Source organism: Dama dama, chromosome 27 (genome assembly GCF_033118175.1).
Source record: "Dama dama isolate Ldn47 chromosome 27, ASM3311817v1, whole genome shotgun sequence".
Lineage (NCBI taxonomy): Eukaryota > Metazoa > Chordata > Mammalia > Artiodactyla > Cervidae > Dama > Dama dama.
The window spans coordinates 31,679,391-31,705,003 of record NC_083707.1 but is presented as its reverse complement, the minus strand read 5'-3'; the positions used below and the strand labels follow the sequence as shown (position 1 = coordinate 31,705,003).

At 36.5% G+C, this 25,613-nt stretch overlaps 1 protein-coding gene across 6 annotated transcripts in view; it reads right to left on the bottom strand.

Moving 5' to 3' along the window:
• Window positions 1-12,090: 12,090 nt before the first annotated feature.
• Window positions 12,091-25,613, bottom strand: part of SS18 (SS18 subunit of BAF chromatin remodeling complex) — a 74,631-nt gene continuing 61,108 nt past the window's right edge. For all 6 annotated transcript variants that reach the window (XM_061131050.1, XM_061131052.1, XM_061131049.1 and 3 more), the window contains 2 exons: window positions 23,162-23,295; window positions 12,091-13,860 (listed from right to left, as the gene is read on the bottom strand). In XM_061131050.1, coding sequence (XP_060987033.1) covers window positions 13,834-13,860; window positions 23,162-23,295 — 161 coding nt within the window. In that variant the 3' untranslated portion in view covers window positions 12,091-13,833. The remainder of the gene's footprint in view (window positions 13,861-23,161; window positions 23,296-25,613) is intronic.

Below are 25,613 nucleotides of genomic sequence, written 5' to 3'. Positions count from 1 at the left end.
AATATACTATATTTCACCTAAGACTCGTGTTTTATCTGAGTTTCCAAACTGTAATTATAGAACATGGCTTATCTTTGTCAGCCTGAATTTTTATACCTTTCCTTTCTCCATCGTAGTAAACTTCTCGATGCATCAGTCCAAATGTGAATGTACAGATCCCACACGTGCTTACCAAGGTATTCCAAGGAGCTCTTGCTATCTATTTCTTGTAGAAAAAGACAAATTATTAGTAACAGTAATGCCATGTCAGAAGCCCCTCATGTAAGGGAGCTGTCTACCAGAAGAACTTGGAAATGCTTAGAAGCCATAAAATGTTAATAAAGGAAACAGGTTTAACAGGCAACTTGATTCAAGATGGTTGAGTGAATATTATGCGGTAAGGAAAGCCACTTGGAATGTAAAGGTATGTTTGTGGAGGGTGATGGAGAGGTGGGGGAGAAGCTCTAGGAAACAGAAGGGGCATTGTTAAGGTAGGATGGGCGCGCAGCCAAGGGTACAAGAAAGATGTGGAGAGGACGAAGAAGTATGATGGCAAGATCATACTGTGTATCACAGTGGGCTACAATGGTGAAGGAAGAAAACTGCACTTTTTCCTAGTAAGTTGTAGAATCCTAATCATTTAGCTCTGGGCACAGAATAGAGAATAACAGAGACCAAAACAAAGACAGGAATGTTGTCATCAATGTCATCATTTTCCCCATCTAAACAGACATCCCCGAAATTTCCTTTTTTTTATTAACAAGGGGAAATAAGACAAAGTTAGCTTTGCTTATCATTTTATAACTATAAACTTATTGCAATTCTATAATTCATTAATAAGTCACCAATATAAACAGGCAACTACTCCTTGCCTACTTAAAAATGAAATGTATTGTTCTATTATACAGATTATGTGGCTCAGTTGGTAAAGAAACCTGCAATGCAGGAGACGCAGGTTCGATCCCCTGGGTTGGGAAGATCCCCTGGAGAAGAAAATGGCAGCCCATGCCAGTATCCTTACCTGGGAAATCCCACGGACAAAGGAACCTGGAGGGCTGCAGTCCATGCGGTTGCAAAATAGTTGGACATGACTTAGCAACTAAACCACCACAGACATTGACACAGGTTCAGAATCCCTTATCTGAAACTCCTAAGACAAGGTATTTCATATACAGTATCTTACATCCACACCTCAAGGGGAATCTGAGTCAGATAAAGACAGGCCAGGCTTTGCAGGCAGATGACCTCAGGATAGGTCAGGACTGGGGAGTTTTGAAAAGGGAATTGTGGACCTGTGTTAATAATAATAATAAAAACCTTCTATTTTAACCCATTTGTTTCATTACTTCATTTATAATATGATTCCTAAATTTCTACATCCTAATTCATAATCAACATTCCTGATACACTTTCAACTAATACTTACAGAATTTCCTTTACATATCAGGCATTATTCCACACACTTGATGAGACCAGCAGTAGACAAAGTCCCTGACTTCGGGGAGCTGACAATGACTCCCTTTGAGCAACAGGAAGATTCATAAATGAGTTATAAAGTGATGAAAGAATTCGGTTTCATTCCTAAATCTAGTCATGACTCCCAAAGAAGCCAAAGACCACATCCTACATATTTTGTGATATTAATGCCAAATGTAAGAAGTTTATGATCAGGTTGGCTATACAGATCTTTTATAGTTCTAGCAAATATTTGGAATACACAGTGCATTTGTAATCACACTCCTTTCTTTTTCTCAAACTACTTGCTGCTGCTGCTGCTAAGTCACTTCAGTCGTGTCCGACTGTGTCTGACGGCAGCTCACCAGGCTCCTCTGTCCCTGGGGTACTTACTTGTACCTTAATATTTTTTCTTGGTCAAATTATAGCTCTGTTGGTTATTTTCAAAACACAGATGTGGTTCTTGATGATCCTCTTATTTTTATTAATTTATGATCTTTATTATTCCCCCTAAAAATCTTCCTTAGATTGTTTTGTCTGTGTTTAGTTTTGGCTTCCTCATCCATATTCCTGAGTTGAATTTATTTTCCACCTTTTTCACATAAAGACATTTAAGGCTATCAGTTTACTTCTAAGAACTGTTGCATCAACACCTCATGAGTTTTTATATTGACAATTTGTATTTTAGCTCAGTTCTAAATGTTTTAAATTTCCACTGCAATTTTCTCTTTAACCACAGATGCTTATTAATAAATTTTGCAAGTTCCTAGCACATGTACCGTTATCAAATAGTGACTCATCCAATATGGATTCTGTAAAATTTGATCAGACTTTATAAATTAGCATAAGGTCAATTTTTGTAAATATTACATATACTTGAAAAAGATTTATACTGTCAGGTACAAGACTTTGTATTTACTTATTAGATTTTCTGCATCAAGGCTATCCAGCATGGTAGCCACTAAGATGGGGCTGCTGAGCACTTGAGATGTGACAAGTGATGCACTCTAAGTGTGAAATACAAACTAGATTTCTAAGACTTACTTTGGAAACAATGTGAAACATCTCATGAATTTTCTCTCTATTGAAATAGCATTTGGGGTACTCTGGGTTGCACAAAAGATATTATTAAGTTTCTCTGTTTCCATACTTTTAAATATACTACTAGAAAACATTTTAATTACATATGGAGCTGATAATACTTTTCTATTGGACAGAATCTTTCTCTATCCTTATTGTTGTCTGGGTAATAGACTCAAGTTTCTGCTAGAAACAGACTAAAATCCTTCCACTATGGTCTTGCAGGCGTCCCTTCTGCAATGCAGGAGACCTGGGTTGGGAAGATCTCCTGGAGAAGGGAAAGGCTACCCACTCCAGTGTCCTAGCCTGGAGAATTTCATGGGGTTGCAAAGAGTCACACACGACTGAGAGACTTTCACTCACTATGGTCTTACAGTTTTACATTTTAGCTTGTAATTCTCAGCTTTTGCCTTATATATTCCAAAGTTATTATACCTTAAGTGGTTTTTCTATTTAATTACTTCAGATCCTTCTTTATTCTATTACTGCTTTTGCTTATAAATTCTACTTTGATATTAATACCTGTTTATTTTTCTACCTTTCTGTTATAGTTTTAATAATATCTCAATAAGAATAGTTCAGGTTCCCAATTTAATATCCTATAATAAGTAAGCTTAATCTGTTTATACTTACTGTGACTGATGTATTTAGATCTAATTTTATGATATTCTTTTTTTTTTTTTCCAGTGGGTTTTGTCATACATTGATATGAAACAGCCATGGATTTACATGTATTCCCAATCCCGATCCCCCCTCCCACCTCCCTCTCCACCCGATTCCTCTGGGTCTTCCCAGTGCACCAGGCCGGAGCACTTGTCTCGTGCATCCCACCTGGGCTGGTGATCTGTTTCACCATAGATAGCATACATGCTGTTCTTTTGAAATATCCCACCCTCACATTCTCCCACAGAGTTCAAAAGTCTGTTCTGTATTTCTGTGTCTCTTTTTCTGTTCTGCATATAGGGTTATCGTTATCACCTTTCTAAATTCCATATACATGTGTCAGTATGCTGTAATGTTCTTTATCTTTCTGGCTTACTTCACTCTGTATAAGGGGCTCCAGCTTCATCCATCTCATTAGGACTGGTTCAAATGAATTCTTTTTAATGGCTGAGTAATATTCCATGGTGTATATGTATCACAGCTTCCTTATCCATTCATCTGCTGATGGGCATCTAGGTTGCTTCCATGTCCTGGCTATTATAAACAGTGCTGCGATGAACATTGGGGTGCACGTGTCTTTTTGAGATCTGGTTTCCTCAGTGTGTATGCCCAGAAGTGGGATTGCTGGGTCATATGGCAGTTCTATTTCCAGTTTTTTAAGAAATCTCCACACTGTTTTCCATAGCGGCTGTACTAGTTTGCATTCCCACCAACAGTGTAAGAGGGTTCCCTTTTCTCCACACCCTCTCCAGCATTTATTGCTTGCAGACTTTTGGATAGCAGCCATCCTGACTGGCGTGTAATGGTACCTCATTGTGGTTTTGATTTGCATTTCTTTAATAATGAGTGATGTTGAGCATCTTTTCATGTGTTTGTTAGCCATCTCTATGTCTTCTTTGGAGAAATGTCTGTTTAGTTCTTTGGCCCATTTCTTGATTGGGTCATTTATTTTTCTGGAATTGAGCTGCAGGAGTTGCTTGTATATTTTTGAGATTAATCCTTTGTCTGTTTCTTCATTTGCTATTATTTTCTCCCAATCTGAGGGCTGTCTTTTCACCTTACTTATAGTTTCCTGTAGTGGATTGGAAGAATTAATATTGTCAAAATGGCTATTCTACCCAAAGCAGTCTATAGATTCAATGCAATCCCTATCAAGCTACCAACGGTATTTTTCACAGAACTAGACCAAAGAATTTCACAATTTGTATGGAAATACAAAAAACCTCGGATAGCCAAAGTAATCTTGAGAAAGAAGAATGGAGCTGGAGGAATCAACCTGCCTGACTTCAGACTCTACTACAAAGCCACAGTCATCAAGACAGTATGGTACTGGCACAAAGACAGAAATATAGATCAATGGAACAGAATAGAAAGCCCAGAGATAAATCCACGAACCTATGGACACCTTATCTTTGACAAAGGAGGCAAGGATATACAATGGAAAAAAGACAACCTCTTTAACAAGTGTTGCTGGGAAAACTGGTCAACCACTTGTAAAAGAATGAAACTAGAACACTTTCTAACACCATACACAAAAATAAACTCAAAATGGATTAAAGATCTAAATGTAAGACAAGAAACTATAAAACTCCTAGAGGAGAACATAGGCAAAACACTCTCCGACATAAATCAAAGCAAGATCCTCTATGACACACCTCCCAGAAAATTGGAAATAAAAGCAAAACTAAACAAATGGGACCTAATGAAACTTAAAAGCTTTTATGATATTCTTTCATGAGTTTTTACCACCCTATCTCTTTTTTCTTCCTTCCACTGAGTTAACACATTTTGTCTATTTCTTCTTCTCTTTTTTCCTCTTCCCTCTTTCTTGGCTCTTAAATTTATAAACTATATTTGTTTTTTTAACATGACTCATTTTTCATGCTGACACTTTTTAACATTACTCTTACAATTATACCCTAAAAATTTCCAATAAAGTCTAAAGGTTTTCAGTCTATTTCCCTGAACATGAAAGAAAACCCACATGCTTCCTATCTTGTATCTTATTATTATATCAGCTATCTATTGCTGCAATAATGCTTCATAACAAAGAAACATATACTAGTTTCATACAAACAAAGAAACTATACACAAAGTCAGTGACATGTAACAAAAAAATGGCTTAAGAGCCTGCAGGGTCTTGTTGATCTGGACTAGACTTGAATTTAATCTGTGGTCAGCTGACTGGCTGGGTGGCTTTGCTGATCTTGCCTGGTGTTCACTGTTGATTTGGCTTTGCCTCTCATGTCTCTCCCATTCCTGGGCTGGTTAGCCTGGGCAGATTTCCACGGCAAAGGCAGAGGTACTGAGTGGAAGCAGAACTGCACCAGTGTTCTGTAAGCACTCTATACAAGTTACATCTGCTAACAACCCATGGACAAAAATCAAGTCACACAGCCAAAGTCAGAATCCAGAATCCAGAAAACAAACTCAGCCTCTTCAGTGAGAGGAAGTGCAACATCACATGGCAAAGGGGCACAAACTCAGAGAGGGGTGAAGAATTGAGATCATAAATGCAACCAACCTACCACATTTATAAATTTTTTTTTTAACCTTTTATCTTTACCTTTCCTTTCCATGGGCTTCCCTAGTGGCTCAGATGGTAAAGAATCTGCCAGCAATACAGGAGAGCCAGGTTTGATCCCTGGGTTGGGAAGATCCCCTGGAGAAGGGAATGGCTACCCATTCCAGTATTCTGGCCTGAGAAATTCCATGGACAGAGAAGCCTGGAGGGCTACAGACCATGGGGTTGCAAATTGTAAAGAGCAGACATGACTGAGTGACTAACACTTTTTCTTTTCCATCCCCTAAAGAAGCGATCTGCTTCCTATGAATAATTACATTTGACAAATTTTATGTAATCTCTTTTCATCATCCTATACCTTCTTCTGATCATTATTATTATTTCTTTGCTGTACATCTTCCATGGATGATAAACTCTCTTGGTCTTTGTAAGTCTGAACATTTCTATTTTGCCTTCACTGAAGAAGGCTAGTTTAGCTAGGAATAACATTTAGACTGACTTATTTTCCCTCAGTACCTGACTTCTCTGTATCTTTTAGATTGTTGCAGATTAATTCTCTTGCCAAAATTTTATTTCTTCATAGGTAATGTGTCTTTTCTCTCAGATAATTTTTAGATGTTTTGAACATCATCATAATGTATCTGAATATGGATTCACTTTCCTTTGCCCTCACTGGACCTAGGGCAAATTGATAATTCAAGTATTAATAGACTGAATTGTGGAAAACTGTCAGCTTTTATCTATGCATAGTTTTCCTACCAAACCCTCTATTTTCTTCTGGAGCTACCTTATTGAAACTCTGCCTTCACTTCCATCTCTCTTCAATGTTCCTTCATTGATATATATATTTTAACATTTTGTGTTCTTGTATGAGACAATATCTCACACTATCATCTAAATCACAAATTTCCTCTTCAGTTGTGCCCAGCCTACAGTTTATGCCAATTGAGCTTGTTTCAGTGGTATTATTTTTTACTTGTAAGATTTCTCAGTGGTTTTTATGTATGTTTCATTTCTTCATGTTTTTGTTTTGTAATTTCATATCCATTCAAGGATGTGACTGGATAAATTTCCTTGAGCTGCTTAAGCATTCACATTTTAAAATGTCAGACCATTCCGTAACATTTAATTTTATATAGTGGGAATACATGTTCTTCCAAGTGATTCTGACATATCTTGAAATTTTAGTTCATGGGTTTATTTAAAGAAGGCTTTACTCGTACTTTTTTCCTCTCTTCCCTACCCTTCTTCTGTCTTTCCATTTGTACTCCTGGACCCTTGCAGAAAATTCAGAACCAAATCTCTAAAAGCTTCTTTCCCTACAATAATTATTTTAGGAATATTTTAGATCTAATTACCAAGTTTCAGAATACCTTGGTTCTGCTCCATATTAAGATGCTGAATATGTATTATCTAGCTTCATTATACTTAGCTGCCTGGAAAGAAGGCCCTAGGTGGTGATCATCAGTAGATTTTTTTTTTTTTTTAAACAAAACCTCCTTTTGGATGTGTGAACAGTTGGGAAGAGTCACATTCGAGCTTCTCTGATGTTAAACAGTAAACATGGCTCCAGTGTCCAATCTTGTTATTACTTTTAGTTTTTATTACTTCACAGGAGCCAATTTCTTAAGTACCACTTACCTGCTTCTAGACTCAAAACCCAGGTGCTCTGTGGTTTCAGTCTCACTCACCAATTCACATTTTTATTCTGTTTTTGCTCCACAGAGATACTTGGTTCTTTGAGCTTGACTATATCTGCTTTGGTTCCCTTTCTGTCTTTTCTTACAGTAGCAGTATTAGTATTCATTTGAGATAATACATCAAAACATGAACCATCCCTACTTGATCAGAAGTCTACATGGAATATTCAAATCCATACACACCCCAAAACAAACCCAAAAAAATCCATACACATTCTTTCTGACTTTGAGTGACTGATCTTAATCATTTTCCACTTCCAAAGAAATTTAAATATCAAATGATCTATTTAGTGATATTAATGACATAAACTGTTACCTCCCAGAAGACTATTGTAAATTATGGTCCAAAGTCCTTTAATCATGGGAACATTGAGGTATATTTTATTTCAAAGAACCGAAGAGTTAAGTGCCACTGATTTGCAACTTGGAATTCAATTTCTTCTTATACAAATCCAGTTATAACTTATTAAAACTCAAAATGCTTATGGGAGGGGGAGGGGGCTGGAGGAGGATGAATGACTTTTAGAATAGCCTGAGAATCGTGAATAAAGAAAAACATTGCTGTGTTTATTTAGAGAGTATTACCCCTTGGAGCCAGCATTTGCACTAATGCATTTTACATTAGCGTGCCGCATCAGGAAATCCTGAATTCTGGTGCCAAGGGGGTAATTAATATCAGTTCATGTTTTCAAAATGGTTGTGTTTATGTGGGAATGAGGACTGAGCACTAACATGTTGAGTTTGAAGTATGAAAGCTTGCTGTGAAGCAAGATCTTGGGAAAGAATGGAATACTGAAATTAATGAATAGGAATAGGATTTCTATGGATAGACTAATATTAGTACTGAAAAGAAAGTCACTGCCACACTTCCTTGTTCTTAATTTACTAAGCTAACCATTAACAGAAATAATCCCCTGGTATAGTTGCATCAATAGAAGATAAAATCCTTGATAGCTATAAACAGTATTTTGGTCCATGATGTCAGGAGACCTAAAAGTGCAGAAAACTCGATGTGTATGAAAAAGTATGAAAAATAATCAATATTCCAAGATATCCTTCCATAGCTAATATAGTTACACTTCCTACAGATATTAAATCCTTTATATTTGACCTGAAACTGAATGATAAAAGCTATTACAGGTATAAAATTAGAATGCTTTTAGCACATCTTCCCCGCCCACCCCCCCCAAAAGGAAAGTTGGCAGGCAAACTAGAATCAATGTATACACTTCAGATAGTCAAAGTCAGAAAGCTAAGGAAATAGCAAGAAAACATCAGAGAAAAAAGTCCAAAGGTCAAGTTAGGGCAGAAGAAGCCATAATAAAATTAAAAACACAAGAGATTTTATGAAGTCCTATCTAAAACATAATCCTCAAAGTAAGTATTCAGAAAACATGCTATTTATAAAATTTATAAATATGCCAAATGATAATAAATAGTAAGTATATTTTTACCAGTACTTTAACTAAATCTATTGTTACTAAATATAGCATTCAGCTAATTCAAGTGGTGAAAAGCTGAATATGATCTTAAAGGAAATATGGTGGGTTTTACCCTGTTTCACTAGTTAAGAATATGAACTAAATACAAAGTACACTACACACACAATAAAAACTTGTCACTTCTAAAAACTATGACTCCACACAGAATATGTACAGGGTAGTATGAACTGGCCCTCCCCTATGTGACCCTACATTAGAGTATGGGGTTTGCTGCTATAACAAAGAGCCTCACGAGACAGAAGTGTTACTTCTCTCATGTCATCATCCAGGCAGATAGGCAGTACGGGGATCCGTGAGGCCATTCAGGAGACTTTTCATTTTATTTAGTTGCACTGTCATTCTCTAAGTAATTTTCTGATATGTTAAGTTCAGATCTCCCCACTAATATGTGATAAGAGAGCCCTCGGGAACTGGGAGAGAGAAAATGGAGCATACTTTTAAAAATGTTATCTAGAAGTTACACACATCACTCCAGCCCCTCTTCCACAGGAAGCTGTAAAATGTAGTCACTAGGTAGGTGGCCATGTGTCACCCAAAACTTGGGGATTATTTTTAAAAGAAGAGAGGAGACTATTGATTGTCATCAGTATTTCAAAGAGACCAAAAATGATGAAAAAATCCTCATAATATTCAGGATTTTCCATTCACCTATTTTAACATTAAATAATTACTTATAATGTACCTCTCACAAAAAACCTCTCAGAATATTACCATAGTTACAAATTATAGCCTAAACATAAATGCAATGCTCACACATCTAAGTTCTTAAACTATAGATCTCTATCAGGAAAAAAAATTTTTTAAATATATACATACATTTATCCACATGTATACAAATATATAATACATACATATATATGAATGTGTATGTGTAATGTATATTTCAATAATTCTCTTACTATTAAGAAGCCACTCATTATTTATACCATTGCACTTAACTCTTACCCAATAGCAAAACCCTTGTGAGGGGGAAAAATTAATAACTTTATGCCAACTAAACGAAGTTATATTTAAATAAATCTAACTAGTCTTTGAAATGGCATAAATCAAGCATGTCTTAGCTATAATTAATTTTTTAGGTAAACAAAATAAGGTGACTTCTCAAATAAATTGGTTTATTCAGTAAATGATATTGAAACAACTGGTTATCACATAGGATAAAAACTAATGCTCTAAATCATATCACGTACAGTAAGTTTTAGAAAAATTAAAATAAGTATGGGGAATATTCTCATAAATTTGGAAGTTAGGGAGGTTCTAAGAAGTTATGAAATTGAATATGTGAAGTCTTACAACTTTAATACAGTGAAAGATATCAATAGTATATCTACAGTTAAATAATAGAGACTAAAGAGATGGGCAATATAGAAAGAGAATTAACATTTGCATTTAGAGAACCATATATAATTTTGTAATTTCTGTATATGTATTTATACAATTTCCTATCTCTCTCATATGCCCAAAGAAAAATATACAAAGAATATTAAAAGCCATTTCACAGCAAAAAATAATAAACTCCCTTTAAGTATTCTGGATGCTCAAACTTACAAATAAATCAAATGTAATTCAAATTAAATTCTGAGATAGCATTTTTTAGAAGCCTATTAGAATTGCAAAAATTAACAAGGTTAGTAATCTCGTGTTAGCAAGGATATATCCTTTAGGAAGATAATAATGTACATGGCCTTAAACCTAACATACTAAAATTTATAGTTTAGAAATATTCCAACAATCATATAAAAACAAAACCAAAAACACCTTGCCAGATAGTTTATGAAAGCTTTGCTTTTGCAATTGTAAAAAACAAACAAAAAATCCAAGATATTTTTTACCTTAAAAAAAAAAAAAAGCTGCAAAACAGTGTGGTTAGTTAAATTCCAATTTTGTTTAAAAAGAGAGAATAATATCTCAGCTTATGTGTATAAAATCAAGCTGGAAGAAATGTATCAAACCTTCTTAACAAGTGTTACATTTGAGAAATGAAATTAGGAAGACTGTACACTTAGTATACTTTTGCTAATACCTTAATGATTTAATATAAATGACTTTTTAAAATGAAAGAAAAGGCAGCAATTTGGCCATACATATTCTGAGATGATTTTTTATTCATTGTTAACAATGAAAATACAAAATTTCCAGAGCAGGGAAGAATCCTGGTACCAAGGTGTTACTTTAAAAAGTATTTATCTTTTAGAGATACTTATTAAAAGAATCAAAGGACATAGTGTTTGCTTCAATTTGTGGGTGGGTGTAAAGACAACACAAGACTGGCCATGAATTGCTAAGTGCCTCAGTCGGATTTATGGTACACGAAGACCCTCATACCATTCTCCACACACACAGAAAACGCCATTAAAAAATTAAAACCAAAAACAACTTGCCATCAAAGCTGTACAGACTACTAACATACTCTCAAATGCCGAAACTGGCACAGTTAAATAGTTTTAAATGTTAATCAATAACTGCCCTGCTCTTCTTAGTAATGTTTTGCTTCTGGAATTTCATGGGATGGTATGATATTTCTTCATAATAATACATTTTGCTAAAACGAAATTTCCAGTTTTACAATATATGGTCTATATGGTGATGTCAAACTTGGTAGAAAGCTACTGGTAAAGTTATTCAGCTTACTAGGTATCAAAGGAGTAAGGTAATTTTTGTCACCACCAATTAAAAACTTCTACGAAACAGGACTGTTATAAAACAATTAAACCTTGCAAATGCGGTAGTCTCCAGGAAGAAAGTCCTGGAGGAAATTCTGCTTATTAAAATTGCAATTTTAGTTTCCATTAAAAGAAGAATAAGACAACAGAAGATGGGTTGGCAAGACAAATTATTTCTTAATGTCAGTTGAGCTTATTTCAAATGAGATAACATATCTACACCAGGTTGGGTTCAGCACAATTTCGTCTCCTCAACTCATTTATCTAATTCAGTCATCTTGATTATAGCCTCATGGACTTCATTTTCAGAGAAAGAATTCCATAACAAACAGCCCACACAACATTCTGATTACTGAACAGTTAATTCTAATTAACTTGGGCATGACAAGAGAATTTTGATAAAGTCCTAGAATACAAATATAGTCTGCTTATACTAGACTAACTTATATAAAAAACCCACAGCACAGTCTCCAGACAGAACAAGAGAGTCAAAGAGATCTAATTTAAAAAAACAAATGAGAAAATTAAAATCACAAATAATTTATTCTTCTGTTAGAGTTGATACAGTTTTAAATAGCAACAAAGTACACAGTGGTGGAAAACTGGCACAGAACCTAAAAGCATTTCAGTCACAATAAGGCTGTCCATGCTTTATCTGATCAAATTTGATGTCCATTTTCTACTGACCATGTTGAAAACAGCCTTATTCAGACTTTAAAACACGCACACACTCTCTTTCATACACACAGAGACACAATAAAATTTCTCCTTTTGGTTACAGTATGTTGAGAACAGTACAGTTTGCTTTTTCAAATTTATGGCACCCCTTCTGTTTTGTTTCCAGTTGTAAGTGGGAAAAAACAATCCAATTATAAAGAATATACCTTATTCCCGGGGCACAGGCAACTGTGATGAAAACAGCAACTTACCTTTGGGCTAGATGTTTTCAGATTACGCTTAAAGAACTGTGGTTATAAACTTCTCAATGCATGATTTCCTGCCTAATGCAAAATCCCTGAACTCAGCTCAAACAATCAGGCACAGGACAGTCTCAAGTATGATTAAATAGACCATGCTAATAAAACAGAGTGATCTGAAATGCAACCTCTATGCTTTTAATATAGATCAGAATAAACCTCATCAGCAAGCATTTTCCTAAACATCTCTGTGTTCTATTAACCAACATAAAAAAGGGGGAAACATAAAAGTACTCCTTTATAAATGGCATTATTTCCAGTCAAGAAAAGTTGAAAGGAAGGTTTATAAAGTCTCCTGAACTATTCTTATTATAGAAACCAATTATCCTTCTCATGTTAAAAAATAAAATACATCATTGTTGACTCTTCTTTGATATCATTTATAAAATGTTCTGATATTATTTACTAGTGATTACTCAAATAAGGTAAAATCAAAACTTTCATGTTCAGTTATTGCTGTTTTAGGAGAGGACTTACATGCAACTGTTAACCAAGATTCTTCAGATCCCACACGAAGTAATTCTTATTGCCTCACATTTTAAAACAGAATTATAAATGATCTTTTATAAAAAAGGTTTTTGTCCATAAAACTGGAAAGCTTTTTAAAAAAATGTCTTTTTACTCAAAACTGTACCACAGTGCCCCTGATTAGCTAAGAGAGAAAAGGGGTCTGAATGTCCTCTGAAGAACCTAGTAGTGGACGTATGGGAGCTTTGTCTTCCCCCTCACCTTTAGCTTCACAGAACACCATTTTCAGACTAGCACAATCAAGCATCCAACGTGCTCCCATCCCCATGAACAGAGGATTTCTGATTCTGTCCAGCGCGTAGTGTACCGCCTTGCATATTCACCACATGAAATAAACATAATATACAAAATATTGCTGCTGTAAAAAGTGTACATTTCCCTCTTCCCCTTACAAAAGAATCTATGGAAAAGTATTAAAATCCCTTAACCTTCATAAACGTACAACGCTGTTCACACCTTTCAGTCTGTAACAGTCCGTTTGAAACGCAGTTCCGAAATCATTGCAAATTGGGTATGTCATTGTATTTTCTGTCCAATGTTGCCATCTAGAGTAGACATGTGAAATCAAGAGTATTTTTGAGCTACTAAAGCCTTTTTATAACTAAGCCACACAGGCTGCTTACGGATGAAACAGCCGCTTATCCACAAGGTTTTTCCAAAAACTAGATGGAATGGAAGGGTCTCTTCACAGGAAGGTGTCCACAGTGCTGAGGCGACAATTTGGCTGCTAGTAGATCCTGGCTACTGGAATGGAAGTACTTTTCACTGCTGGTAGTTTCCATACTGCCCCTAAAAGATAAATTTTAAAATGTAATTAGATGATCATTTGACCATAATAGTTTGCACAGAAAATCACAAGTAAGTCTTTACACTGTCATATGGCAAAAGCAGCTATTTTCACAACATACAGATATTGTTCTATATTTAGGTATATATAATATCTCTATAAATTTTTTCTGATATCACAGTCAACTGCAAATGGATTTCAAAATCTTTGAGCCTAGAACAGCACATAATGAGAATTTAAGTTTCTGGTGAATTTTGATGAACTGAATTGATCAGGAATGAGCGAGAAGTTCTGGCTCTAAACTCTGGCATGGTGTGTATCAGTGTATAAATTATGTGCTAGTATACAAAGTTCGTAACTGTTTAGATTATTATAATTACTTATGTATTAACACCAAGTTAGGACAAGTAGCAAGGATGAAGAGATATCTGGGAGGTAAGGGGAAAAGAACCTATAGCCCGTCGACAGAATTTGGGCCTCTCCCTGAGGCCAGTGAGGTCTCAGCAGACATATTCAGATAGGCAGCTGGTACATCAAAGAAAGACTGTTGTGCTTTTGTTGCTTTTATTTCTATTTTTTTGCTTTTGTTGCTTTTAATAAGGTAGGTTTGAAGGGCCTGTAGGCTGACAGCAAGGGAAAGAAAATAAAGTATAGATATAAAAGAGGTAATGAATGAAATAGCAACATTCTACAAGGGAGGTAAACAATGTCCAGTATACAACTGTTAAAGCAGGTTTTTAGAAAAGAGAAGGAAAATATTTTTCTCCAAAAGAGAAGAAAAGTAGAAGAAAAGAGAGACCAGAAAAAATATACTTTAGTAAAACATCTTAAATGTGTTTTAAAAAGATGCTCATAAAAGCACTTATTTTCCAAAAACAGTACTCACTGGAAGCACATAATCAGCTATTTCCTCTGGCTAAATACCCCCCTCTAAGTCACATTAATTATTTTATATCAAGAAAGTATTCTAGAGTTGAACTCCTCCTATACCATAAGAAGTAGTACCCTAAAAGTTTACACTTCCATAGAAGTAGATATACTTGAAAATCTGCTGAATACCACTATATCTAAGCAGATAATGCACTATAAATAGAATTAAGGTTTGAAAAATTTTGATGAATTTTACATAATTATATTCAGAAAGATTTAAAGTCAGAGTTCATCTTATAATATGTGCAGGGCTTCCCAGGTGGTCCAATGGTTAAGAATTCAACTGCCAATGCACGGGACACGGGTTTGACCCCTGCTCTGGGAAGATCCCACATACCAGGGAGCTACTAAGCCCATGGGCCACAACTACTGAGCCCATGCTCCACAATAAGAGAAGCCCCTGCAATGAGAAGCCCATGCACCCCAAAGAGTAGCCCCACTTGCCACAACTAGAGAAAACCCCACAGAGCAATGAAGACAGCACAGCCCAAAAATAAACAGGCCATTAAAAAAAATAAAATTACAAAAAGAAATATTTATAGGTAGGATTTGCTTTAAAATACTCAATAAAATAGGGTGGAAAGTATATAAAACAACATTGGTAAAATGTTAATTGTTGAAGTTGGTTTGTAAGTACACAGGGATTCATGAGGTTCCTCTCTGCTGTCTTTGTTTAAAAATTCCTATGTGCTGTGCTTAGTCGTTCAGTTGTGTTCAAATCTTTGCAACCCCATGTGTCCATGGGGATTCTCCAGGCAAGAACACTGGAGTGGGCTGCCATGCCCTCCTCCAGGGGATCCTCCCAGCCCAGGGATGGAACCCAGGTCTTCCGCACTGCGGGTGGGTTCTTTCCTGCCTGAGCCACCAGGGAAGCACAAAAACTCCTACAGTACAAAGTGTGAGATAAGAAACGCTTATTGTACAGGCGCTTGCTATTCAACTATAAAGTTACCTAATTACTAAGTTTAAGTCCCAACTCTACTGTTAATTGTTTGAGACGCAGATTCTTCACCTATAAGGTGGGGACTGTAACATACTCATCTCTGGATCTCAATTTTCTGTTTAAGGTTACATGAGTTCTACACCTCACTTGTTTGCTAGGACACTCAAATAAGAGAGGACATGAGAAAGCACTTTGAAAAATTACAAAAAAATTAGAAATAAGCAAGTCTCAATGCTGGAAGGAAACACTCTCCTAGTGAATGTGTATAATGAGATAGTAATGATGAAAGCAAGTGGCACGTATTATGAATGACGTGAATGCAGAAGAGAGGTAAAAACTGATGTGCTATATAAACAGAAGCTATAATCTATCTACTATAGTATGAATTAATGATAGGGACTAGGTCTTATCCATTCTTAGGCCCCAAGTATTGATGAGTGCCTGACACACAAGACTTCTTCAATAATGTATGCCAAATATGATATTCAAGCAATTACAAACATTTACTGAGCAAATATTATATGTTCATCACTGTAATAAATCTGAAAAATAGGGAAAATAAGATTTACAAATAAAGTCTAGTTACAGAACAAGTTCTATAAGCATTCAGAAAGGAAAAGGTTAACACAACTAAAATAATTTTACAAATATGTCACAGAGACTGTGTGCCTTAATAAAATAGTAAAATTTGAATAGCAGAGAAAAGAAAAAAGGGGCAATTCAAATAGCAGACATAGCTAAAGCAAAAGTGGAGAAAAAATGGGTAAAAAACGCTTAGGGAACTGGAGAATAAAAAAGAATGTACAATAATAAGGAGTAGAAGCTATTGATTATTTGGTAACACACAGCTTGAAGTAATAGATTTAAGTCTAATATCAATAATAGCTAACTGTTAATATATCTCAATAAGATCTTAATTACCAGATGTCAAACACCATAATAAGTGCTTCGTGTTCATCTGTTACATATGCAGTACACATTATCTCCATTTTATAGATGAAGAAACTGAAGCCCTGAAAATTTAAGTAACTTGATCTACACTTAATCACTTCGCTAGGATAAAATCAAATCACAAGCAAGCCCCCCCAAATACTGTATATTTGCAACCATTAGCAAATTCTAGGGTTACAAGTAAAGGTTTTGGAGTCGGAAATCTATTTCTAGTTTTAACTCTTTTGCTTAACAGTTTCTTGTCCTTGAGGCCAGTTACCTACCTTCCCTTTCTTGATTTTCTCATCTGACAAGTGAGGATAATTATAATTCCTGCTTCAGAAAGTTATTCAAGAAGAGCATGAAGATGCTCTGCACACAGCTGGTGTGGCTGGAGGCAGCCTGGTATAGGAAGGGTCCAGTCACTGGGTCTCTAGTCACTCAGGACTTACCACCCAGCTCCACCACTTCTCACCTCGGTCATCTTGGGTCAACCACGTCTACTCTCTAGGCCTCGGCATAGCATCTCTCTCTGCTTCTTCAATTTTTCTTTTCCTTTTTTAAATTACAAAATTCCTCTGAGTAAAGAATGAATGGGAAAGGATGCAAGAAGATAGCATGGGAGAATCCTTCATCCTGTGATGAAGTCAGGACATATTAATGGTCTAAACAAAGGTAAGGCACTTTTAGAAGTGGACGGATACAAGAATGTTGAAGGAAACCAGGCTAACAAGATTTTGTCATTTACCAGATGGAGAGAGGGAGATGGAGAAAGACTTAAGCACCAAATGTGGCACATGGCATTCTAACTTGGCAATAGTACCTCTCTCTGATAGACAACACAGAAAGGAGGAATGTGTGGCACAGAGATTATAAATGTTTTGGTTATATGAAACTGATATGCTATTTCTAACTGCAGATGACTACTAGGCGCCTGATGTTCAGAAGAGAAAGTCAAACTAGAAATACAGATTTGACAGTCAACAGCACGGTAAATTGAAACCCTGTGAGTAAATGAGATTTTCTAGAGTGTATGGTGTGAAGAGTCCCTAGACTGAACAATAACTGAGTAATATCAACCATCTTTAAATTTCTTTTCTTCATTCACCTAATCATACAAAGGTCTTAAAATTACTGCCAGAATGCTTTTTAGGGGTTTTTATTCTTTTTTTTTTTTTTTTTTGGTTTCTTTATTCTTATGATCACCATTCAGATTTAGGAAGTAAAGGTCTTATATGTTCACTCACCATATTTATTGACTACTCAATGTGTTCCCTGGAAGAAAAGCTATGACAAACCTAGACAGCATATTAAAAAGCAGAGACATCACTTTGCCAACAAAGGTCCATACAGTCAAAACTATGGCTTTTCCAGCAGTCATGTATGGATGTGAGAGTTGGACCATCAAGAAAGCTGAGCGCCAAAGAACTGATGTGTCTGAATTCTGGTACTGGAGAAGACTCTTGAGAGTCCCTTGGACTGCAAAGAGATCAAACTAGTCAATCCTAAAGGAGATCAGTCCTGAATATTCATTGGAGGGACTGATGCTGAAGCTGAAGCTCTAATACTCTGGCCACCTGATGCAAAGAGCCGACTCACTGGAAAAGACCTCAATGCTGGGAAAGATTGAAGGCAGGCGGAGAAGGAGCTGACAAGAGGACAAGATGGTTGGACGGCATCAAAAACTCAATGGACATGAGTTTGGGCAAGCTCTGGGAGACAGTGAAGGACAGGGAAGCCTGGCGTGCTGCAGTCCATGGGGTCACAAAGAGTTGGACACACCAGAGCAACTGAACAACAATAACAGCAATGTGTTCCTGGGTGGTGGAGACTCAACAGTGATAAAAACAGACATGGTGCTGTCTTTAAAGAACTGACAGTCTAGGGGAAGAGAGTATGATAATAAACAATAACTACATAATGTGTCACATGGAGATAAATGCTATGCTAGAAAATAAAAGCATCCAACATCGTATTTAATGAAACTTTCCTGCTAAGATCTAATGAAACTTTTGTGCTAAGATCAGGAACAAAGCAGAGATGTCCCCTCACACCACTCTTTCTCAACACTGTACTGAAATTCCTAGCTTATGCAATTAGAAAAAGAAATAAAGATAAACAAATTGGAAAAGGAGAAATAAAACTGTCTATGTTTGCTGATGACATGACTGACTCGGGAGAAAATCCCACAGAATCAACAATAAAAAAAACCTCCTGAAACTAATAAGCAAGGTTGCAGGATACAAGGTTAACACAGAAAAGTCCCCTGTACACTAGCAACTGAGAGAGTCAATTCCTGGGCAGGTTGATAAGAAGTCCAGGGTCACCGAGGAGGAGAAGAGAGGGGTCTGGAATTCTCAAAGAGGAGGAAAGGACAAGCGTCTTTTTCTTCTGTGTTCCTTAGTCTGAGTCATAAAACATTTTTTTCTTTAAGCCTGGAAGTGATGATTATACAACAAACAACTCAGTTTAAACTCTGTACTAAGGATTATATAACAATGTATCCTGCTTGAGGACAGTTTCTCCTTCCTGAAAATCTTCTGACTAATCCTGGTATCTTAGAATGTATATTATGGGAGTGGGTCTGGTAAAATCCTTCTGTTTTTATGTTCTAATCCTATTATCTTAAAATGTAAACTGTGGGAGTGGGTTTGGTAAAATTTTTACAACCTTGAGACATTCTTATGATTCATTGTAATAGCTAATTTAAAAACTATATAACTCCCTTGCTAACACTAGCAAGGGGGCCACTCTCTGTCCCCCATCCGATGTCTGTCTTTGCATCCGATGTGATGTCAGAAGCTTTCTCTGTCCCTTTTCTTACTTTAATAAAACTCTGCTACACAAACGATCTTGAGTGATCAAGCCTGGTCTCTGGTCCTAAAGCTAAATCTTCTTCAGAGATCATGAATCTCACACCGTTCACGGTAAGTTATCACAATGAACAAGTGGAGTTTGAAATTAAAAACAATACCATCTACATAAGAATTCTCCCCCACAAGTTAAATTCTTAGGTATAAATCTAATAAAATACATATATAACTGTATAAGGAAAATTTTAAAAGTAATAAAAGAACTGAATAAATGTAGAGATTCTCCATGTTCATGGATAGGAAACTCAATATTGTTTTGAGTTCTTCCCAACTTGATCTAAAGACTCAACACAATTGCAACCAAAATCTTCAAGTTATTTTTGGATACTGACAGTATAATTATAAAATCTATATGGAGAGGCAGAAGACCCAGAATAACCAAGGAATACTGGAGGAGAGGAACAATGACTTATCAGTTCATCATGTTCAGCTTCAAGACTTACTATCAAGCTATAACAATTAAGACAATGTGATATTGGTAAAAGAATAGAAAAATATATCGATGGAAGTGAACAGAGAACCCAGAAATAGATCCACTTAGATACGGTCAACTGATCTTTGGTAAAGGAGCAAAGGTAATACAATAATGCAAGAGTGGTCTCACTCAACAAATGGTGCTAGTTAACTGGACATCCGCATACAAAAAAGTGAATCTAGATACAAATCTTAACAATTAAGGTTTTCTCAATTCAGAAAATTAACTTAAATAAGAACTTGACCTAAATGTAAAATACAAAACTAATAAAGCTCCTAGAAGGTAACATAAGAGAAAACATAGGTGACCTTGAGTTCTGTGGTGACTTTATAGAAACAATATCAAAGGTGTGATCCATGAAAGAAATAACTGATAAACTGGACTTCACTAAAATTAAAACTTTCTACTCTGAGAAAGACAATGTCAAAAAAATAAGAAAAGTCAAGAAAACAAAGAAGTACTCGAAAGAGACACATCTGATAAGGACTGTTATCTAACCTATACAAAGGACTCTTACAACTTAACAATAAGAAAATAAACAACTCTATTAAAAAATGGGCCAAAGACCTGAAAAGACACCTCACCAAAGAAGATATAAGGATGGCAAATGAGCACATGAAAGGATGTCTATATAATATGTCATTGGAGAAATGCAAAATAAAACGAGATACGCCACACACCTATGAGAATGGCCACAACTCTGAACACTGATAACATCAAATGCTGATAAGGGTGCAGAGTGACAGGAACTAGTATTCACTGCTGGTGAGAATGCAATACGGTTGAGCCACACCATTATCAAGATGAAGGCCAAGCTCCCCTCTATGGCTTACAAGAGTCCTCCGAACCTGGCCCTAATTTATCTCTCCACTCTTGCCTCTTCCTCCCCACACTTCTGCTTTACTGAGCCACATATCTTAACACTAGTCCTTCATGAGTGCACTTCTTTCTGACAAGAATACCATTCTGTTCTCTCCAACAAGCTAGCTCCTGCACTTATACTTCCCAAGGAACATGTATCTGAGTTAAGCACTCCCTTTCACAAAAATCTTGCCTTCCCTCATACAAGTACCTTCTCACACTACATCATATCATCTACTTACTTGTCTGTACCCCGCCTAGACTTCAGTTCACAAACGCAGAGTCCATATTGATCTAATTTTCCTAACATGTTCCCATCTTGGCATATAAATGTTGCTCAAGAACCATTTGCTTAATGAATGATATAAGCTTAGGAGATTCAGAAACATGATAAGTCAGAAAGAAAATGATGAAGCTGAAGAAAATGGCAAGACACCCAGAGAGATGTTCTGTACACAGCTGAAAAAATGGAGCTGGAGTTGGGTTGAGAAGGGTGGGTTAAGGATACGGAAAATGTAAGACAGGAGGAATACAGACCGAAAAACTAAGCCAAGGATTGATAAAAGAAACTGATGGGGTAAAAGAAAGATGAGAAACAAGTAGAAAATAGAAAAGGAATCACTGGAAATGTAAGAGGAACGAAACAGTAGTCATGTAGAAGCTAAAAAACACCACTTAAGAATGAAAATAGGAACCTGAGTCAAAGGCTAAAGTGAGGTTAAGGAAGATGGAGGGAGTTTCTCCATGAGCTGTAAGGACCAGGCCTGTTTCACTCATCTAGGACACAACAGAGTGTCCAGCACACATGGGAAATTAATAAAAATCTGTTGAATTACAGAGTAAATGACAACTTTTCAACAGCTATCCTGTGGATTACAATGAGCCTAAATTATATCTGCTCAGAGATCTTGTCCTTAAATACTCACTAGTCAACACTTATTTTACAATTAAATAAAACTTCTACCTAATCCTTTGACTTAATCTTAGTATATTCTTTTTAATATTACTTATCTGTCCACATCCTTTTATTTTTCCCACCTAACTAGAAAGTGTCAGTACAAGAGGGTTGTCGACTTGGGAGAGCATTGACGAAACAGCTGCTCATGCCTCAGCATCTAATCAGCATTGTATATGACTTGTTCCTCAAACTAGATCATTCCTACTGGTCCTGTAACCCTGACATTAGAAAGTAATGTATTTCAGGCAGCTTAAGTGGTGAACAGATCAGATTCTCCTCACTGTAAAGTCATTAAACAAACCTGAAATCAATCAAAAAAAAAAAAAAAAAATAACCCTGCCAACATAATAAATCATCTTAATAATTTAGAGCATGTATGAGAAGATTCATAAAACAATGACTGTAGCACAGATTATTAAGCCTGAGCAATTTACTGACGCAAAGGTTTAAGAGAACACAGACATCATAGGATGATACACTTATACTTATCTAAAGGAAGCAGAAGGAAGGATAACAGGGGAGAAAGAAAGAGTATTAACATCTGACATAGTGGATAGGGGTACAGGAGGCAGCAGAGACAGGCTGTGAGCATGAGCGGAAAGAGAAAGGCCATCGTGGCTGCTGAGGACGTGGAGTGAACATGCTGACGTGAAGCTGAGAGCCAGTGAGTGCACTGACTCAGACGGACTCCACGTTTCAACAGGTCAGGTCTTGAGGAGTCTTGAACAATAAGCAGGAGGGAAATAAGAGAAATCAGGGGGTTTAGAATACAGAATAATGTTTGGAAGGGCTAAGGGAAGCATGCCTGCAGGGTAAAGACTAGAGAGAGACTATAAATGAATGAACAGGAATGAATGCTGGTGCCTGGAGAATGCCATGTTTTATATGTGACAGTAACCATGCTGCTGCTGCTAAGTCGCTTCAGTTGTGTCCGACTCTGTGTGACCCCACAGACGGCAGCCCACCAGGCTCCCCCGTCCCTGGGATTCTCCAGGCAAGAACACTCGAGCAGGTTGCCATTTCCTTCTCCAATGCATGAAAGTGAAAAGTGAAAGTGAAGTCACTCAGTCGTGTCCAACTCATAGCAACCCCATGGACTGCAGCCTACCAGGCTCCGCCGTCCATGGGAGTTTCCAGGCAAGAGTACTGCAGTGGGTTGCCATTGACTGTGCTGGCATTCTATGAAAAAGACTCAAGAGAAAATGCTTTTTTTTTGGTTAACTCATGTTATAAACAAAAGGAGGGAAAAATGAGTCGCCAACTGAAAAATATTTAAGCTAATCAAGAGTGAGCAAACAGTGGGGCAGCCACACAGCTGGCCAAGTTAACTTACCTGGTCGTACCCATAAGGCCTCTGCTGTGGTGGCTGTGGGGGTCCAGGCTGTGCCGGTCTGTAACCCCCATACTGCTGACCTTGTCCCTGTGGGTAGTTAGGATACTGAGGACCTGGGCCACCCTGTGAAGGACCTGCAAAATAATTCACACAAATAAAACCCCAGAAGAAAATACAGCAAGTTCCTAGAATTCTAGAAAGGGTTTAGAATTAGATGTTACTATGCTCTCATTTTTAAACTCAAAAGAATAGTTTGCTATCTTGATTCTTCTCAAATGCTTTTTGAAATAAATTCCAAAATTTATAAGTAAAAATACTGTTAGGTTCAAGAAGGAGGGGACATAGGTATACTTATGACTGATTCATGCTGACATTTGGCAGAAACCAACACAATATTATAGAGCAATTATCCTTCAATTAAAAATAAATTATAAAAAAATACTATAAATTGTAAAGCACACGAACTCCATGATGTTAAGGAAACTTATCTGTATTTCTATTAGAAAGTTAACCAGTATAAGCAAGGGATAAAAGAAAAAAGCAAGCAGCAGACTCAAATTAAAATACTGAAGAAATTTCTAATTAAAGTTTGGAAATCAGTGATAGTTGCAGCTGTATAACTCAACATTTACACTTGCAATCACTGGAAGAATCACAAAGAATGACTTTACATGTAAATTCCAGATTTACATTCACAATCACCAAAAGAAAGCTTTATGCTCTACACTGACAAACACTGACAAACAGAAACTAAAGAAGACTTGAAGAGCCACAGATTGCATGTGAAAAAGCACGATTCAAAAGTTACACTCTGTACCCATCACCTTTAACACTTAACATACATAAGTGAATGATTTCAATGTCCAGTGAGAGACAAGGGACTAATTTGGCTTGCCAAACAAATACATGTTTATTTAGTAAATTCTACTACTGTCTATTGTCAAGAATGCTTTATAAAGCATAAAGTTACACTCTGTACCCATCACCTTTAACACTTAACATACATAAGTGAATGATTTCAACGTCCAGTGAGAGACAAGGGACTAATTTGGCTTGCCAAACAAATACATTTATTTCGTAAATTCTACTACTGTCTATTGTCAAGAATGCTTTATCAAGCATAAGCTGAAATACTTTCCTGCTTAAAAGTTTTCAATCACAGCCATTCAAAACCTATCATAGAAAACACTGATTATAGAGGAATGTCAAAAGAGAGTAAATTTTCAAGCTGAAATAAATTCCATCAGTCTACTCTTTTGACTATGTAATTATTATGCACCCAACTATTAAAACTAAATTTTTCTATTAGAATGAAGTTTGACAACTAAAACCTACAGATAAGCAAAGTGGGAACATTTCCATGAGGGTACCCAATGTCAGACAGAAAAGCATTTAACCACTTAAACCCAGATTACTAAATTTCTTTTACTCTCTCTTTCCACTGAAAATATTTCTCTTAACTCAATAAACTTGCCTGACTGATCCATGTAACATTTGTTTTCATACAAACACAATAAAACCAGAATACTCTATTTATTCAACATACAAAATGTCCAATGGTCATGAAATGGAAATGCCATTTGAGAATAGTAAGAATATCCCTTCAAAAAGACAAGAAATACATGGAATATTTCTAAAGTCATATTTGGAATTAGGGAACCAGAACCGATCAACGAGGGGAAAATACCTAACTTCCAATACTTGACTGAAATTTCAGTGCTTACTGGCAAAGGTGCAAGAGAATTTTAGCCTGATTCCGGTTCTCAGATTTGCTATCACAGATGGAAAGAGGTGCCCATAATAACAGCAGAGTTTAAATCAATGAATAAAAAGAGTAAGACGTTGTTGTTTTCAGTCACTAAGTTAGGTCTGACTCTTTGTGACCCCATGGACTGCAGCATGCCAGGTTCCTCCGTCCCCTACTATCTCCCAGTTTGCTCACATTCATTGAGTCAGTGATGGTATCCAACAATCTGATTTCCTGTTGCCCCCTTCTCCTTTCGCCTTCCCAGCATCAGAGTCTTGTCTAATGAGTCAGCTCTTAGTATCAGGTGGCCAAAGTATTGGAGCTTCAACATCAGTCCTTCCAATGAATATTCAGGGCTGATTTTTTAGGATTGACTGGTCTGATCTTGCAGTCCAAGGGACTCTGAAGAGTCATCTCCAGCACCACAGTTCGAAAGCATCGATTTTTTAGTGCTCAGCCTTCTTTATGGTCCAACTCTCACATCTGTACACAACTACTGGAAAAACGATATTTTCAACTATACCGACGTTTGTCAGCAAAGTGCTATCTCTGGGGTTTTTTGGTTTTTTTTTTATATCTCTGGTTTTTAACACACTGTCTAGGTTTGTCATAGCTTTCCTTCTAAGGAGCAAGTGTATTTTAATTTCACGGCTGCAGTCACCATTCACAGTGATTCTGGAGGCCAAGAAAATAAAATCTGTCACT